This window comes from Corylus avellana, chromosome ca6, assembly GCF_901000735.1.
Source record: "Corylus avellana chromosome ca6, CavTom2PMs-1.0".
NCBI classification, from domain to species: Eukaryota; Viridiplantae; Streptophyta; class Magnoliopsida; order Fagales; family Betulaceae; genus Corylus; species Corylus avellana.
In genome coordinates this window covers 22,949,422-22,968,109 of record NC_081546.1, presented here as the reverse complement: position 1 = coordinate 22,968,109, position 18,688 = coordinate 22,949,422, and the positions used below count along the sequence as shown (strand labels likewise).

Here is an 18,688-nt window from a genome sequence, read left to right as displayed (position 1 = left end):
CTTCGTTATCGACAAAATGGGCGTTTCTCTTTTTCTTTAGAAACCAGATCTACCTATTTCCGCCTCTTTCACCTAACATTGCCAATAAAGCTATTGCGCCACTTCCTCCAATGAATAAAGTAACTTTTCTTTTTCTGCCATTAACCTATCATCTCTTCAACCCCAACTTTCTATTTCTCAACAACGTTGCTATGAACCAACCTCTCTAGGACCTCCATAACCATTGCATGCCATGGCCTTCCGAACCCACAAGATGTCAAAGACATTAGCTTCTACTCTAATCCAAACGACGCCAATAACCTTCATTGTCACATGTATTGTCTCCACAAAATGACCAAACAAATGGATAATAAATTGCCCACAACACAATCAGACGAAACAAGCGAAATGAACAATTAGCTAGATGAAAATAGACAAACTGATTGGTGGCTGAGGACGGTGGCTTTAGGCAGATATTGGTGGCGGCATTTGGTGGAGAAGATGGTGGTTGTTTAGGGGAACCACCGGTGGATTAGAATGAATGGCAAGAGAAGCGTTTTTGTCGATGTGTTTGATCTGCTTTAAAGATTGGATGTTTTTATCTCAATTCTATTTGGTGTATTTTGTTAACCTGTATGATTTTTATTAGGTACTGTAAAAGAAATAATGTTACAAGTCACTCTTGTGTCCCTCCAAGAATGATGTAACTCTTAAAATCATCATTAGGCTTATGATTGATCAATATTGAATTTTGATCAAAGGGCCACATCATTCTTGGAGGGAAATAAGAGTAACACAAAAAGGATTTCTAGAATTACTCGTAAAGAAAACAGAGGTTTTACACCAAATCCTAATTGAAGGTTTTCTCTAAATCATAACAATGAAATAGATATTATCTATATCATTTAAAATAGAAATGATCATTGTCCCTTAGTTTCAAGGTAAAAGATCATCATTGTTAGAGATCATTTTTTTTTTTTGAACAATTAGCTAGATGAAAACAGACAAACTGATTGGTGGCTGAGGACGGTGGCTTTAGGCAGCCGCAGATATCGGTGGCGGCATTTGGTGGAGAAGATGGTGATTGTTTAGGGGAACCATTGGTGGATTAGAATGAATGGTAAGAGAAGGGTTTTTGTCGATGGGTTTGATCTGCTTTAAAGATTGGATGTTTTTATCTCCATTCTATTTGGTGTATTTTGCTAACTTGTATAATTTTTATTAGATGCTGTAAAAGAAATAAAGCTACAAGTTATTTTTGTGTCACTCTTGTGTCTCTCCAAGAATGATGTGACTCTTAAAATCATCATTAAGCTTATGATTAATCAATATTGAATTTTGATCAAATGATAATTTTAAGGATTCTTGAAGAGATACAAGAATGACACAAGAGAGACTTCTAGAATTACTCGTAAAGAAAATAAAGGTTTTACACCACATCCTAATTGAAGGTTTTCTCTAAATCATAACAATGAAATAGATATTATCCATATCATTTAAAATGGAAATGATCATTATCCCTTAGTTTTAAGGTAAAAGATCATCACTGTTAGAGGAATTTTTTTTTTTTTTTTTTTGAAGTAGAGAGAATCATGTGTGCACGGGTGCTATCATGTTAATGCAAAGATAAACCCAAACATCTAAAAAAGATCGGATAAAGATCCGATTTTTAAAATTATACGAATTCAAGCTGTTTCTTGTATCGAACCGTTCGAAAATTCTTCCAACTTAGTGTTTAAAAGCCACAAACAATAGTCTTAAGGAGAGAATCTTGTACACATGATCCATTAGACGTGATATATGATTTTTATTTTTTATTTTTTTTCCTGAGCAAGAAGGGTAGGAGGGGGGTGACCAACCGAGATTACTTTACCAGGGCGTGATCATTGTAGCATTTGCTTGCTGGGAAGTGCTTAGGAGGGACCTAGATGGCGGGAATCGTATGTGCTCCGCTGCTCCCTGAAGACCAATTAAGCCATAGCTTATTGAGCCCCACCAGGACATAGTGAAACGTAAGGCAATTAATATTAATTAGATGTGATATGTGATTTTTTATTTTAGCAATAAGGGCAAGAGGAGAACGACCAATTATGGCTACTCTACTTGGATGTGACCATGGTAGTACATGCCTGCTTGGAACTGTTTAGGAAGGGTCTAATCGGTGATAACCACATACGCTCTCTCAAGACCAATTGAGCCATAACTTGACTCAATTCCATTAGAACTTGAGTTAAACCCAATGCAGCTAATACTAAGTAGATGTGATATATGATCATATTGATCCAAGTGAAATCCTTCTTTGCATTCTTACATTCATTTTGCTTACATCTCTATTGAGTCACGCGATATTATAATATTGGACGCCAATAATTTCTCTTGTGATACATAGGCACATAAATCCAAAGAAACCAAATACATAAAGGAACCCTTGAGGCTTTAGACATCCTATATAGCAAGCAAGAGCTTCATTCACCTGCCATCACGTAGGTTAAGAGTGGGGAGAGAGAATGCAGCAGAGAGGGAGAGCAAGCAAGTGGATATCCAGGAGCTTCTCCAGAACCCGGCTTGCCCTTGAGGGCTGTTAATTATAACAACCCCATTCTTCACCTTTTCTCTCTCTTTGAATCTTCCATTTCCCTCATCATTTCTTCACATTGATCTATCATAATCAATGGCTGGCATTCAATTTGGTACGCCTTTTGGGTTAATGTTTCCTTTGGTTTTGATTTGGAAAATGGTTATTAATTTGTGTCGTACGTAGAAAACGACGAGCGAGAGATACAGAAGAACTACTGGGCCGAGCACTCTGCAGATTTGACCGTTGAGGCTATGATGCTCGACTCCAACGCCTCTGATCTTGACAAAGAAGAGCGACCTGAAGTATATTTCTCTCTCTTTTCTCACTCTATATATTTATATATATTATTGATTCAATGCGTGCACTTCTTATTTATTTTATGGCAATGCATGCTGTTGATCTTTGCTTCTTGTTTGTGTTTGAATTTTTGGATGAAATGATTGTAGTATGCACGGCTATGCGTGAGAAATATTTGAGCATTTTCTAATTAGATTGAGAGTGATCGAGATATATATATATAGGTCAGATGAACAAGTTCTTCAGCTACTTGTGAATACGTCTTCCTAATTATGGTAATTAACAGTTTTGGCTTTCAAGTTATTAGGGTTTCCGAGCAATTATCATGTAGCAACCGGGGAAAATGGTAGACAATCTGCAATATTATCAACTTACTAATGAATTAATGTGAGATTTAGTATCTATGAGTGTTTGAAAACTGAAGTAGTGTTACACTTCATCTAAAAACTTTATTCTATATTTTTATTTCACTGGGCTAATGCGAGAGCGCCCCCATTAACCCTTGAATAAATTCCAGTTAAAAAATAAAAAATTATAGCCTACCACATGCTCGATGAGGATGAAATTGAAGTATATATATATATATATATATATATATATATATAACCACAATAGTTTTTTTTTTACTAGCTTCAATGCTTCATCTTACAAAAGGCATGCATGCAGAAACCCCACATTTACAGTAGATTTGGAAAATAGGGATTTGACCACGACAATGTGATGCGAAAATTAGAGACCGTACGTTGCGTTGAAGGGAAGTTTGTGAATATGACATTTTTATATAAGGCATTTAATTAAGTCTATGGTTGTTGTTCTCAAAATGCTACTGATTTTCAAACTGAATATTTTTTTAAAAAAAAGAATAAACAACATAAATACAAAACACAAGTTATCAAATTTAAATTTGTATGCATTAAATAAAACCTTAATTAAAATAGAATTGAAGGTTTTTCCGTGGATTCGATATCATGTACATATATATTTGTTGGATTCTGATCGCAGCAATAAGAACCGTCGATCTATTGATATTAGGAGCCATTTGGTAAAGAGTTTTGTTGTTAATTTTTTGTTTAAATAATATTAAAAAATGATTGATGTGATATAAATTAAAAAATAAGTTTTGTAATTTTAAAAAAAAAAAATGTAAAAAAAATTGTTTATAATAATTTTTTTAAGTGCAGCAAGAAAACAATGCAGAATTATTTTTGTAATTTTTTTAACTATTCAAATTTAACTTAATTTTTTATTTTTTGGACAGAAATTTCCTCCAAACAGGTATGAAGGAAATATTCTCCAACCCATGTAAAATAATGTCAAGTGTCTATAAACATTTAATATGCACATTAAATTAAGTCTAAATTAATAAACTGCTATTAATGAGGTTAATAATTTAAGGAAAATGTTAAGTGTTCTCCTAACTGTGATGTGACTTTTAAAATTACCATTGAACTTGATATTATTATTATTAATTTTTAATCTATTAGTGATTTTAAAAGTTACGTCACAGTTAAGAGAACACTAAGAGAATACTAGAAGAACACCCAACATTTTCTATAATTTAATATATTTTTTAAATGTTTATAGACACTTACACTATTTTACATCGGTTGGAAGATATTTCCTCCGTATTTATTTAGAGGAAATTTGTGTCCTTTATTTTTTTTAATCCTTAAAATCGAAATTAAATCTCAACCCTCTAAAAAAATTATAGAAAATTTCCTATTTTTATTCTCCAGATTTGACAGCCAAATAAATAATTGAAAGCTCTGACGGCAGGCCCACACGTGATGCAAGTCTAACGTCCGTTTGGTTTCATTGTCGTAAACGACAAAAGTTAGCCTGTCGGTTAGATAAATAAGAAAATAAAGAAAAGGTTGAAAATAGTGCCAAACGGGTACTCAGAGCAAAGATCCGGGAATCACGTGGCGGGGCCCATTGGAAGGCTAAAAGACAAACGAAGGCAGGTTCAGCCAGATTCTCTTCACCTTTGGCCGTTCGCAACTTCCCAGTCCTTTCTAGTCCTTTCTCTTTTTAAAAACAATAAAGAAAAAAGCCAACGAAATCACCAACCTATTAACCTTTTTTTTTTTTAACCGACAGAATCATATTAATTAAAGATAAATATTATATGAATTTTAAAGTGTTTATTTTTTATGTAACAGTTAAGATTATTATTATTTTATTAAATAGTAAACATTTAAAAGTACATATAACATTCCTCTTAATACAAAGATAAATTAGTATGGGTGATTCAAATCTACTCTAATTAAGTTGCACGAATTTTTGGGCAACTTAATAAAATGGATTATGGGATCAATTTGTTTTGGGCAGGTGAGTTCAACAGCTTAGGTTGTTCAGGATAAGTAAACTCTACAATCTGCTCTCTTAGGTAGCCTAAATTTTTATGAATTTAGAATGCCTAATTGTAGTGGATGATCATTCCATCCGAACACCTAGAAAGATCCTCAGCATTAGGTATTTTTTAAAATAATATTTAGCATGGAGAGTAACAATTCAATGGCTGATGAGTACTATCACACCAACCGAATGAAATGAAGGTGTAATATATAGTATTACTCTAAAATAAATCATCTTCATTTCACTCCATTGCTAGACCCATTGACTTGGAATATGATCCGTTTCATTTCAAATGAAATAGAAGTACTTATTTTTAAAAATGCTACACATCTCAAAATTTCTTTTCAAAAGTTAGTTTCTTTTCAAAAGTTAATTTCTTTTTAAAAATGCTACACACTTCCCAAAATAACAAATCTCATGCGATGATGACACATCATTTGAGAACTAATTTTTAAGAAGAAAATTTGAGATGTGTACTGTGTAGCACTCCCACATTCATTTCATAGCTATAATTTAAAGTTGATATATTTAAGAGTGTATATGAAATTAATGCTTACACGTTTTTATAAAAATTTAATTAATGTGAAATCATTTATACGATTATATTTACATACTTTAAACCATGTAATTTCTATTTCATTTGAAATGATAAGGATGGTTGGCCCATTAACTTCCCTTATAAAAGCCCTCAAGAACTTGGGGGTGTTTTTATTTATTTATTTCCAGCCCCCATATATATATATATATATATATATATGTATGGGAAATACTAAGTGTTCTTTTAGGGTATGTTTGATAAAATGTTTTGGTTGGTTTTGATTTGATTCTGTAGCAAAAATCAATGTAAAAACAAGTATATATATATATATTTTTTTTTTGAAAAAGTGAAAAAGTAAGAATGTTTGGTATAGAAAAATGAAAATTTTTTGTTTGATAGTGATTTTTTTATTTGAATAATAATAAAAAGTGATTGATGTGATATAAAAAGTAAGAGAATGTTGAAAAAGTAAAAAAGTAAGATCGATGAATAGTGTTGAAGGCAAAATCGGTTATCAAACGGAACTTATTGTTCTTTTGGTGTCCTCCTAACTGTGATGTGGTTTTTAAAATCATCAATAGATTAAAAGTCAATAAAGATAATCTTAAATTCAACGGTGATTTTAAAAGCCACACCACAATTGAAAAAACACTAAAAAAACACTAGAAGAATACCTAACATTTCCCCACGTGGCCAACCATTAATTTCTGCTTTAAAATCCCCCATAAATTCCATAGCCAAGCAAGAGCTTCATTGCATGCCATCGCGTTTTATTTTTATTGGAAAATTCAGCGAGGAAGAGAGAGACGTGCGCGAGTTGCAAGGGCGAGGAATGCAGCAGAAAGGGAGATCATCCAACCGCAGATCCAGGAGCTTCTCCAGAACCCGCCTTGCCGTTGAGGGTTGTTAGCCCATTTCTTCGCCTTTTCTCCCTCCCTCTTTTAAATCATCCATTTCGAGTTGCAAGGGCGAGGAATGCAGCAGAAAGGGGGATCAACCAACCGCAGATCCAGGAGCTTCTCCAGAACCCGCCTTGCCGTTGAGGGTTGTTAGCCCATTTCTTCGCCTTTTCTTCCTCCCTCTTTTAAATCATCCATTTCGCTCTCGCTTCGCATTTTGGTCGTCTACTTTGATTTCGCAATGGCTGCCATTCAAGGTACGCCTTTTGGATCGTGTTTGTTTGTTTGTTTTCTTTCGTTTAGATTTGAAATGGGAGAATTGGGGTTCGATTTGGAAAATGGTTCGTTTCGTAGAAGAAGAGCGAGAGATGCAGAAGAACTACTGGATCGAGCACTCCGCGGATTTGACCGTCGAGGCTATGATGCTCGACTCCAAAGCCTCTGATCTTGATAAAGAAGAGCGACCTGAAGTAAAATTCTCTCGCTTTTGTCTCTGTCTTGATTCATTGTGCTTTTTATTTTTTTTGTTAAATTTTATTTTATGGCAACGATGTTGATTCTTTGTTTCTTGTTTATGTTTTAATTTTTGGACGAAAAGATTGTGCGCTTGTGCTTGAAATACTGAGCATGTTCTTAGATTGTCAATATATGGAAGCGGCTAATAGTACTTCTAATTAACAAAATATTGTAAAATTTCGAGGCTTTATCACATACGAGAGTGAGATGAGCAACTTCTTCAACTCCCAGTGAATATTTATTCTTATGGTAACAATGTCTGTTGTGTTATTTCCATGTCATAATGTGAAACCGAGTAACATACCAAAAACAATGTTTTTTAATTGATAATTCCATTTTTGTGGAAGTTGGGATAATTTGCTGTTAATATGCTCAACGTTCAATGTCCTGAACTGATTTAACTGGGTTACAAACAGGTACTTTCAATACTGCCATCATATGAAGGAAAATCAATTTTAGAACTTGGAGCGGGTATTGGTCGTTTTACTGGTGAATTAGCTCAGAAGGCTGGTCAACTTCTTGCTTTGGACTTTATTGAGAGCGTGATAAAGAAGGTAACTATGGTGAAAATTATTGGCCAAATAAGAAAATGTAATTTTTGTGGGGCTTCTCTTACTATTCTCTTTTCAATCTTCTCCTTGCAGAATGAAAGTATTAATGGGCACCACAAGAATGTCAAGTTTATGTGTGCAGATGTGACATCCCCAGACTTGAAAATATCTGAAGAGTCAATGGACTTGATATTCTCCAATTGGCTCCTTATGTATCTTTCTGATGAAGAGGTAAGTCATATAGGGTTTGCTGGCTCTGCTTCAATAGACATTTGGTGCCATTTTGAGTTTAGTGGAGTCTAAGTGTATAGAACTTTTGATGTCAGTTATGAACCCAATGCTGATCATATAAACTGAAACCAATGATCTTCTGGGTATGGCTAAGTGGTTACAAGTCCTTAAGATCAATAACTTGGATGTTAGTATCAAGTGAGTTTAAACTAAATTAGAAATTCTACCAATTTTAAGATAAGAAGGATAAGAAAAATTAAAAAAAGAACTACCGCATTGACCTCATGTAATTTTTTATTTCTTTACTCAGGCGTGTTGTCTTATTCTTTTGCTAGCAGTGATTATGCCATTTTCCCTTTCCTGATTTCTTATGGTACTTTTTGCAATGTCATTTTTAACATACCACAACATTTAAGAGGAAATTATCTTCTCACTATGTATTTCTAAAGAAACTGATTGTTAAATACGGGCTAGTCAAGCTGTATCAGAGTTCGTTTGTAAATACAAAGTGAAAGGAGGTTCAGACAGACTTAGCATTTGATAAATTGTAGAGCAATAAAAGAAAATGGCCTTTTTTCTTTCTTGGCTAGTGTCCGAGGTCAGCAGTGACCACTTACTATGGATATTTTTAGTTATATATGTCATGGTTTTGGTATTATCTGTTAATATCTAGCATCAGGTCTTGTAATATCCACTTGAGTTTTATAACCGTTTTGTAGTGCTATTTTCTTTATTCATGGTTTTGCATATGCTACTGTACTGCTGATGTTTACATACAATTTTATTTATTCTGATGATTCATTCAGAGTATTTGCATGAATACTTCTTCAAAACTTGTTAATGATTTAATTGAAAACATGTTACTTTAGCTCTTGCATAGAGATTTTATTTCTAAGGAACAACAAGTTAGCTTCTTCTCCGATTGTATCTCTATGCTTTTTTCTTTCTGTTCATTGCAGGTGGAGTATGTGGCGGAAAGAATGATCAAGTGGTTGAAGGTTGGTGGATTTATTTTCTTCAGAGAGTCTTGTTTCCATCAATCTGGAGACAGCAAGCGAAAGTACAACCCAACCCACTACCGGGAGCCCAGGTTTTATACGAAGGTTTGCCTTTTTATGAATTTCTTTATTTAATACTTGTACCGGACCTGCTAAATTTTGTTGAATAAATATGTGATGAAAGACTATCATGACTCTAAGATAGATTTACAATCAATGTTCTGACTGTGTAGTGTATGTGAAAAGAAAGCTGATGAGTATTTACACATTGAACTACACTCAATGTGTTTGACTTGAACTTTTGGTGGAGGCCAGTCAACCACACCAAAGTTTGATTTGACTGCATTTAAACTTGAATCAGGCCTTGTCCTTTTTTATTATTGTCTAGTTTTTAAGAAAGAAAATGAAATGGTTTTCAATGAATCATCCATTCATCCTGGCTGAGTTCAATAATTGTAATGTATTTTTGTTCATAGCATCTTTATCAAAGTTCTCTTTTTGTTTTACATAATACAGAGGTATGATCTCTGTGTTTGGACTCATCTACATGGGTTTTCATGTGCAAAATATGAGCTTGATGGGGTTGACCTGTCGAGACATGCTGTCTGAAAACCAAAAATTTTGTTGTCGCAAGAATTTGTTTCTGATTATAAAGTACTACAGGTCTTTAAAGAATGCCATTTGAGTGATGGCTCTGGAAATTCCTTTGAACTCTCTCTTGTTGGCTGCAAATGCATTGGAGCTTATGTGCGAAACAAAAAGAATCAGAACCAGGTAATACAATTGGTTGCTTCTGAGCTCATCCTTTAATTTAAATTGGCCAACTGACTCGATGCAATGTTTCTGAAATGCAGATTTGCTGGATATGGCAAAAGGTCAGTTCTCAGGATGATAGAGGGTTTCAGCGGTTCTTAGACACTGTTCAGTATAAGTCTAATGGCATATTACGTTATGAGCGTGTCTTTGGACAAGGTTTTGTGAGCACAGGAGGGATAGGTATGCCTTACTGACTGCAAGTTCTCTCTCTCTCTCTCTCTTCATTTTCGCTGTCTGATACCGAAGATAAAAGGAGTAAAAAGAAGAGATTCCGTGCACTAAGTTGAATAAATGAAAAATAAATTATTACCAGAAAATTCTTAAAGCTGGTTCTATGAAAATGCTTTCATGGGATTGTCTCTTGTAGCAGCACGTTAAGTTAGAAATTACTCTATTCATTTAATGGTAAATTCTGAGCCTTAATCGTTACACCTCATTACTGTTTTTGATCGTCATGGAGAAACCTTTAATTCGTTGCACAAGTGTTGGATTACTCTCTGCTAAATTTGTTCTTATCTCTTCTAGAAAGCTTTGCCATAGAGGCCTTATGAAATTATGAATCCCATTTTCTCAATAAGCAATGCAGAGGCACATCATTCTGGCTTATGTCATGAGACTTTTAATACAATCATATTTTAAGTCTTATGAAAAAACTGTATGATACATATAATTGGAACATACTATTTCGGAAACCAACATGTGCTTGCATGTTGACTCACCGACTAATTTGGAAATTTTTGAGTAATATTTTTGATCTTTTGTGTTATAAAATGTCATTAACGTTAGCTTAGGTACTTAATGGGGAATTTCACACAACATCAGCTCTCTTTGCCTTTTTCTTTTTATATTCATATATATATATATATGTGTGTGTGTGTGTGTGTATACAATTTTGCTTGCTTTGATGTTCAGAATTTGTCGCAGTTTCTTCTACATTATCAACATTCAGTATTTATTTCAGTCTGAACTTAAAACCTAAAAGATTGTTAGACAAATCAGAAAACAAATATATGGTTTTACTTTTTTTTTTTCTTATCGAGAGGGGTAAGACGAAAGTTCCTAACTCAATTTTACTTTTACGTGAATCCTTGTCTTTGAACAGATACAACTAAAGAATTTGTGCAAAAGTTGGAACTTAAGACTGGCCAGAAGGTCCTAGATGTTGGATGTGGCATTGGGGGAGGTGACTTTTATATGGCTGAGAACTTCGATGTTGAGGTTGTTGGGATTGACCTCTCCATAAATATGATTTCTTTTGCTCTTGAACGTGCTATCGGACTGAAATGCTCTGTTGAATTCGAAGTTGCTGATTGCACTAAGAAAACATATCCTGAGAATGCATTTGATGTGATATACAGCCGTGACACTATTCTGCACATTCAAGTAAGGCAGCTCTATTTTTCTGTTGGTTTCCTGTTCAAACAGTTATATTCATTTCCTTTTATTTATCTCATTTTCATGGACAAAGTGGAAATAGAAAGCATTACCTCATTTTGGAAGCAATTATTGTGTGTATATACCCACTGTTTGAGGCCCTTTCTGTATTTTGTTTTTTTTGTTGGAAACTTTTTCAACTATGTTATCTTGTTTATATCAGAAGACATACAGGCATGGATGTTTTTCTATTTGTAGGTAATGACTAAATCCTGAGTTTATATCATATGGCCTTTGTTACAATGATGCTGGCTATGGTTTGCTCGGTTACACGATTTTGAGGCATCTGTTAGATCTTGTTACCCTTATGATATTCTTAAATTGGCTAATCCTACTGCATATTAGACTTTTACTACCTCTTTGGTGCTCTATACATACAGTTTTGTGGGTTTTCTTGAAAACTCTTTCTCTAATGCTTGAGGTTGCCGGTTAATTTTCAGGACAAACCTGCATTGTTCAGATCTTTCCACAAGTGGTTGAAACCAGGAGGTAAAGTTCTTATTAGTGATTACTGCAAGAGTGCTGGAACTCCATCACTGGAATTTTCTGAATATATTAAACAAAGGGGTTATGATCTCCATGATGTTAAAGCCTATGGTCAGGTATGTTTGCATTAGAACTCTCTCATTTCATGCATCTCATGCCTCTTTTCATGGTATTTCTCATTACATTTCCTTGACATATCTAACTCTTGTTTTTTTTTAACCTTGGTGCAGATGCTTAAGGATGCTGGTTTTGATGAGGTGATTGCGGAGGATCGTACTGATCAGGTTTGCGTAGATAGTCTTTTTGTCTTGTTAAATAATGAATTATGTTGACTTCCTGATCTAAGACAATTGTTACTTGTGCTTCAGTTCATGCAAGTTCTACAGCGGGAATTGAATGCCCTTGCGAAGGACAAGGATGAATTCATCAGGGACTTTTCTGAGGTGCGCTTTTCCTTTTGTTTGTATTCTTTGGTTGATCTGTCCTTTACTGTTTTTGTCTTAATTCTTTGTTTTTTCCCCCTCCCTCATGGTCTTTGGATAATATGCAGGAAGACTACAATGAAATAGTTGGTGGATGGAAGGCAAAGCTGATCAGGAGTTCGTCTGGCGAACAGAAATGGGGGCTGTTCGTTGCGAGGAAGAAGTGATTCTGTTTCCCATCATTTGCCCTATCTATATTAATAGCTTTAATGTATTTTGAACAGTCTTTGGTGTTGGTTGTATCGTTTTAGTTGATGGTTGATGCCTTGATATCATCCTATCTATGTTGATTTCTCAGAAGGCCTCTTCATCTTTAAATAATGAGATAGAGAAGAGCTGCTGAACTTGCCAGTAGAAAAAATAAGAATAAAAAACATTTGTAGTTTTTATTTTTGCTCTTGTTAATGACATCAATTATGTATTTCAGTTGTTGGAGATGAAATTCTGATTTGGTTATCTAGTAATAAATCAATATTATGTCTCAGTTTTGCAGTGACACTGGAGTTTGATCGACAAGCACAATTTAGTCTCATTGCTTGCCTCAAGCAATTTGCCGCTGGCATTGCAGAAACTATTAGCTGTCTTCTAGGAAGTGATGGGCGACTGGGCGTGCTCCAGATACCATTTATACACGTGAAATTACGAAAGTTTTGAACTTATGTCAGTTTAATAGACTGAATTGAAAGAACCAATTTAGACGAAAATTTTGTTCTTTTAAAAATAATTGATGTGCTTGCATATATTGTCTGCCTTGTACCATTGGCACCCTGCCTACTCTAAACCCCAACTATACTTGTCAATAGGCCCTTGATATTTTATTTTATTTTATTTTATTTTATTTTATTTTTAAACAAGGATTGATCTAAGGTCTGATTGGCACTAACACATAACACATTAGTTTCTAGCATTACTCATTGTATAGGAAAGGCAAGAGGCTCAGATCTTATAGATTTGGTATAGACTGAGGACAACAAGAAACATCAATGGAATACCATTTACCAATATGATATTTATATTAACCTATAGGATTTATGCTTTTGAAGAAATATGAATATAATACAAACATTAAAGATCACTAGAAGGGATCACTTGATCAAATCTATTACATCCTTCCTTGTGCTGACAACAACTGGTGAAGTAGAGAGACCTTTTTGCATTTTTTGCTTGTCTCGAACTAGCAGGAGATCACCTTTCTGTTTACCCTCTTCATCTTTAATACACTTATTGGGTGGTAAACATCCTAATACCTGCGCCATTAAGCTTCCACCTACCATAAGATGTGGACCAGTCAGTTTAGAACACTTCAAGTGAAGTAAGATCTGATTTTCTTTCTCTGTTACCTAAAAGTTTCTTATTTTTGTAACCACATAAAATGCAGGAAAATGTTTGAAAGATCAGCTTTCATATCTGATATTTGAGAAAGAATTAAGAGATCAGATTGACAAGAGGAAGAGGAAAAAACATATGAAAGAAGAATATTTACCGAGTACAAGAGCAGCCCCAATCCATCCAATAGTACCCCACCTTTCACCAAGGAGAAACCAAGCAAACCCTGCACCCCATAGTGGCTCCAGCCCATAAATGATGGCTGTTTCTGTTGCTGAAACATCACGCATGGCTGCAATCTACAGAAACAGAAACAAACAACAGTCATTTGTACCCAGAAAAAAGCGCACAGGCACGAAAATCACAACCAATGATGAAATAACTACATGCATTTTTTAAATCACCAACTATTCCAAAAGCTTAAGCTGATACGAATGGATGAATTTAATCATTTCATTTCTATTCTAACACATTTAAGGAAATCTTGCTGTATAAATTGTAGGAAGAACCGCGTAATCCTAAACTTTCATGATATGCTTCAATTCATGATCATACACAATATTCAAGTAGAGAAGAAGTAACTTAAAAGACATGCATCACGGACAGGTCCACTAGGTGTCACATACACAAAGTAATGTAAGAACTAAGAAACAATACCTCTACCCATAAGCATAATCCAGTAGAGAATACGCCTGTATAAAGAGCAGGTATCCATGGAAATGCGACAATCCAATCCTGTAGATCTGTCCATGTCCATGATGATTGGATAAAGCCATGGACAGGATCAAACAATGCTCCCACTGAAGCCCAGATTGTGGATAACAGAGCAACGACACACACCTACATGAAACCATTGACTTTTTCACATGCATAGATTGAAACGCTGCGTTGTCCAAAAAGACATGTTTAAGTGAACTTGAGGGAGCTAGTTCGGTCAGGGAAAGGAAGCGAACCTCGTATCCTAGAAGTGGTAAGAACTTTTCCTTCTTTGTGCTTCTTGATATATGTTCAGTTCGAAGCATGTGAATTCCGAAAAATATTGCACTCAAAAAGTTCAAAAGATCTCCAACCTGACATATTAGGACTTACGAAATTAAGATAAATTATTCTGCAATCAGCCATTAACAGGGATATATGTGATCCAAAGAGCATAGATTATCAGTGCTATAATCATTTTTTTCCATGTCAGATGATTCCCCTTTTAATGGTTTAACCTATTAAGTAAAGGAACGAGGGAGTGGAGTAAGGGTTTAAAAGTTACAGCATGTTAGCAGGCTGTGAAACGATATTAAACACGAGAACCAGATTAAATCAGAGGAGAAAGTGTTACCGAAGATTGTTTGAAGGTAGATGCAGAATTATGGAGAAGGAGAAATTCAAAGGGAATGAAGAGAATGTAGTTGTTTGCAACAACTGGGGTATTTCGCATCATATTCTATATTAGAAGGTGCTGCCGTCTTGTATATCTGCTGGAGTCTGTATAGAGTAAATGGTTTGTTTGTATAATGTGAATTGTATAGTTGTTGCTGATTTGTATTTCTGCTGGTGTTTGCAAGTGTAGTTTGTATAGTTGCTGGTGTTTTGGTTTCAGCAGGTTGAGATTGGTGTCTAAAGATTTGGATTCATTTGGTTTCTGTATTGGGACTTTGGTGTTGTTTGTTGCAAGATGTTTTGCTGGCATCTGGGGTTCCAATAGATTTTCTGCTAGAGTGTGTTGTAATCTTTGTTTGTTGTTAACAGAAATTCATTCATCTAAAAAGAAAGAAAAAAACCTATTACATCCCAAGCAATAAGATATTCTGATGAAGAACCAGACAGTACTTACACTTGGAGGAGATCCACTGCATTCCAGCATAGCAACCCCAAGAACAGACATGAGGACTCCAAACCAGGTACGGGCAGGTACCATTGCTCCTAATATGCCATCAAGCAAAGGTACCACAATAACCTGTCCAATCGTTAGCAGGGATTTGTTGGAACTGTACTGTACTGTACTGAATCATTTTTTTTGTTCACTTTACAATTTGCTTTTCCAGGGAGGAAAAGAGGAATCAGGTGTCTCAGTCATGTAGGATTGGAAATCTCTTATTGTGGTGGTAAACAAAAGTGATGCATAGGGAGAAGATTGAGAAAAGCTAGCTTAAAAATCTCTTTTCCCTTTTTCTTTGGGAGGAAAATTAACTCTACTCACCGACTGCTAAAAGATAAGAGGGAGTTGACCAAGAAGAAGAGAAAATTGCAAGAAAGTATCAAATCCTCTGTGCCATCTATGAGATGAGAATTATGAAAGTTTTTCCAAAAACCAATCCTGAGATCTACTTTTCCTTTAGACTAGATGCATAGTCAATGTTGAAGGTAAAAAAGGAAATGTTTTGAGGAGTTTGAGCTTACTGTAAACAAAGAAATGAATGATGCACGCCCAGCATCAGCTGTAAGTAGCCCAATTGCCTCCATAAGGTACCCTAAACTCACCCACAAACCCAACTCCATCCCTGCATTGCGTGTCTTAAAATCATCTCGAGCTTGAAAGACAAATGGCAAAAATGGGATGGCCGACATAACGAATCGAACGGCAGAGAAGGTTGCTGGATCCATGCTAGTTTCAACACCTTTCACCACTGGAATGTCACTTGCTGCAGTTTGCAACCAACATAGTACTTAATACTTTATGATTTTGGGATTTTTGATTGACAAACTTATTGATTTACCAAGATATGAAAGAACGAGTCCATAACTAACCCACTATGATAAATAACAAATACTGTCATTGATGAAGGCACTTCAGCTGATTTTTTTGAGCATATTGTAGTGACTGAGACATCAACATTCTCATTGATGAAGACATCAACATTCCTGCAGTCTATGTAATTCTCATTGTTTTGTCCTAATATAGTGAGCATCCCAAACAGTTTTGCACTAAAGTGCCACATATGTGATTGTGATACCTACAGATTTAGGCAACAACCTCAAATACTACTGCATTTGTTCAAGCATAATTACATACAAGACGATGCTTTTGTATCATAAACAGAGGTGGTACAGAAGGTTTGTATCATAAACTATTTTCTAATGGACATAAATTTTCTTCAAACTGGGTTGGAGGATTTGTTATATGTCCTTTATCATGTGAGAAGATAGTTTTTTAATTAACATATGAGAAGCATGTGATTTTTTAATAAAACTATTAAAAAGGAAGTGCTTTTCACATGCTCAAGAGACCAATGAAAGTTTTATAGACCGAGTTGGAAAAGTTTCTGTCATTTCCCATTGATACCAAGAAAGTGAAATCATCAACAGACCACCAAATTAACGTACTTGTCAAATTTCATCAAAGTGGAATGTAATGACCTGAGAAAGTACTAGTCATATCTATGCTATACTACAAAATGATTAACCCCAATTGATGCTCCTTGTAATCACTTACATAGCCAGTTTAGTAAACCAATGCAAAATTTAACACATGCCCATACAACAATTCAGCTGATGATTCTAAACATTACCAACAAATCATGTGGCTGGAGACATAGACACCTATTACAGAGTTTTTAAGGAAGCAAGTCATTTCTCTCATGCTTTTACCAAAGCCTTATGAAACTTCAAATTATTTACAAAATAAATACCCATCATTAAATTTCGTTAGGAGGTGAAGCTGCTTCTCTGTCTTTCTCTTAATTTTACCAATACAAATTAAATTGCTTGAAGCAAAGATGCCCATTATTAAATTTTCTATGAAGACGAAGAAGAGATCAAAGTTGAATACCATAGACAACAGTGATGACATTGAGCAAGATAATACTCCTCATCTTCTTGGATGCAAACCAAAATTTTCGCCACAAATGCCGCTTTCTAGCAATCCACTTCAAAGAATTGTGTGCCTTAGCTTTCTTTATAATTGAGAAACCCACATCATGGATCCTTTCATTGTCTGTACATTTACTTCTCACGTGTCTGCAAGTAGCTGCATAATAAGTAGACCAAGAAGAAGAAGAAGAAGAAGAAGAAGATGGGGCTGATGATGTAGAACAAGAAGAAGAGGAGGAGGGGTCTAATGAGCAAGCAGTGAAACGGGGTGGTTTATAATGTCGGTTGGGAATGGAGGAGAAGAAGAGGAACATGGAGGAGGGGTTGTTGAAGTTGCAGGAGATTTTGGAAGTAGAGTCGCATATTGCTTTTGTCTTCCATGTCGGTGTTGATGATGATGATGATGGGCAAGCCATGGTTGAGCCAGAGAGTACTATCAGAGCTCAGCTACTTAAATCCCCATGTGTACAGAACAACGGAGGGAGGGAGGGATTTTTTTCTCACAACTATTTGCAGAGAGAGGCACTGAAGAAGTCAAAAGAATTGGACTTTTACCACCATGGAAATGGAAGGAGACGAAGGTCCTGATATTTGTATCAAACACAAACAGAGACTTCACAACGTGTGGCGCATGGGATTTTCTTGTCAAATTTGATTTTCTTTTTTATTTTTAGGTGAAGGGTCAACACGAATAATGTAAAACATTCCCAACGTGTAGGAAATATGAGCCATAAGGTAGGGAGTGTGGTCGGTACCAATTGGGTAGACTTTTCATCCGAATTAGTTTGGAAAAAATCATTTTAATTTATTTTATTAATTAAAATTCTCACATATTTTTAAAAATTTGTGTAAGAATTACATACATTTTAAACACATGTTAGTTTAATAAATTTCTTTCAACCCAACAAGAAGGAAAAAAAATTTGTCCATACCAACGCTCAGCCACCCATGTTAGCCATTGGCCTAAAAAAATGAAGTAACTTGAAATTGTAGCAGATTTAATTAATGTGAGAAAATAAAATAAGAATGTTTTGTATGAAAAAGTGAATTTTTTTTTTTTTTTTTTTTTTTTAAATTTATTTTGTAGTAATTTTTTTAATTTGAATAGTAATAAAAAACTATTGATATGATGTAAAAAATAAGAATATTGAGCGTTAAATTTAAGAGGAATAGTATACCACCTTTTTTGGGGCCATTTGGAAAACAGAGCCACATATATATGGGCCGGTGAGAGCCATGGCTCACAAGAGTTTGAAACAAAATTCTCATCTATTTATTTAAGTATTAATGGCCCTCTCAAAAAGCATCCACCTAGCTTCACACTATAATTTTTTTCTTTGTGAGTGTTTCTTGGCATATATGATTTGTAATTTTGTATACTCTTAAAATATTATTTTT

At 34.8% G+C, this 18,688-nt stretch overlaps 2 protein-coding genes across 5 annotated transcripts; one reads left to right on the top strand and one right to left on the bottom strand.

Annotated features, from left to right (window-relative positions):
- Positions 1-2,453: 2,453 nt before the first annotated feature.
- LOC132183824 (phosphoethanolamine N-methyltransferase 1-like) lies at positions 2,454-12,903 on the top strand. Of its 2 annotated transcripts, none has more exons than XM_059597267.1 (13): positions 2,454-2,669; positions 2,741-2,859; positions 7,582-7,719; positions 7,810-7,947; positions 8,907-9,050; positions 9,609-9,719; positions 9,800-9,941; positions 10,864-11,144; positions 11,636-11,797; positions 11,912-11,965; positions 12,050-12,124; positions 12,232-12,326; positions 12,649-12,903. In XM_059597267.1, the coding sequence occupies exons 1-13, from the start codon at positions 2,651-2,653 to the stop codon at positions 12,815-12,817; spliced, it is 1,647 nt and encodes a 548-aa protein (XP_059453250.1). In that variant the 5' UTR covers positions 2,454-2,650; the 3' UTR covers positions 12,818-12,903. The 2 variants fall into 2 exon arrangements, with proteins under 2 accessions (XP_059453250.1, XP_059453251.1); XM_059597268.1 differs by lacking the exons at positions 2,454-2,669; positions 2,741-2,859 and adding exons at positions 6,497-6,906; positions 7,004-7,119.
- Positions 12,904-13,095: 192 nt separating this feature from the next.
- Positions 13,096-17,875, bottom strand: LOC132184508 (uncharacterized). 3 transcript variants are annotated; one of them, XM_059598162.1, is made up of 8 exons: positions 17,250-17,298; positions 16,229-16,349; positions 15,881-16,122; positions 15,315-15,437; positions 14,443-14,559; positions 14,147-14,329; positions 13,647-13,788; positions 13,096-13,430 (listed from the first exon to the last, which is right to left on the bottom strand). In XM_059598162.1, exons 3-8 carry the CDS (start codon positions 16,082-16,084, stop codon positions 13,249-13,251), a joined length of 951 nt encoding a protein of 316 aa, XP_059454145.1. In that variant the 5' UTR covers positions 16,085-16,122; positions 16,229-16,349; positions 17,250-17,298; the 3' UTR covers positions 13,096-13,248. The 3 variants fall into 3 exon arrangements, with proteins under 3 accessions (XP_059454145.1, XP_059454146.1, XP_059454144.1); XM_059598163.1 differs by having other exon boundaries at positions 16,229-16,342; positions 17,250-17,273; XM_059598161.1 differs by lacking the exon at positions 16,229-16,349 and having other exon boundaries at positions 17,250-17,875.
- Positions 17,876-18,688: the final 813 nt, after the last annotated feature.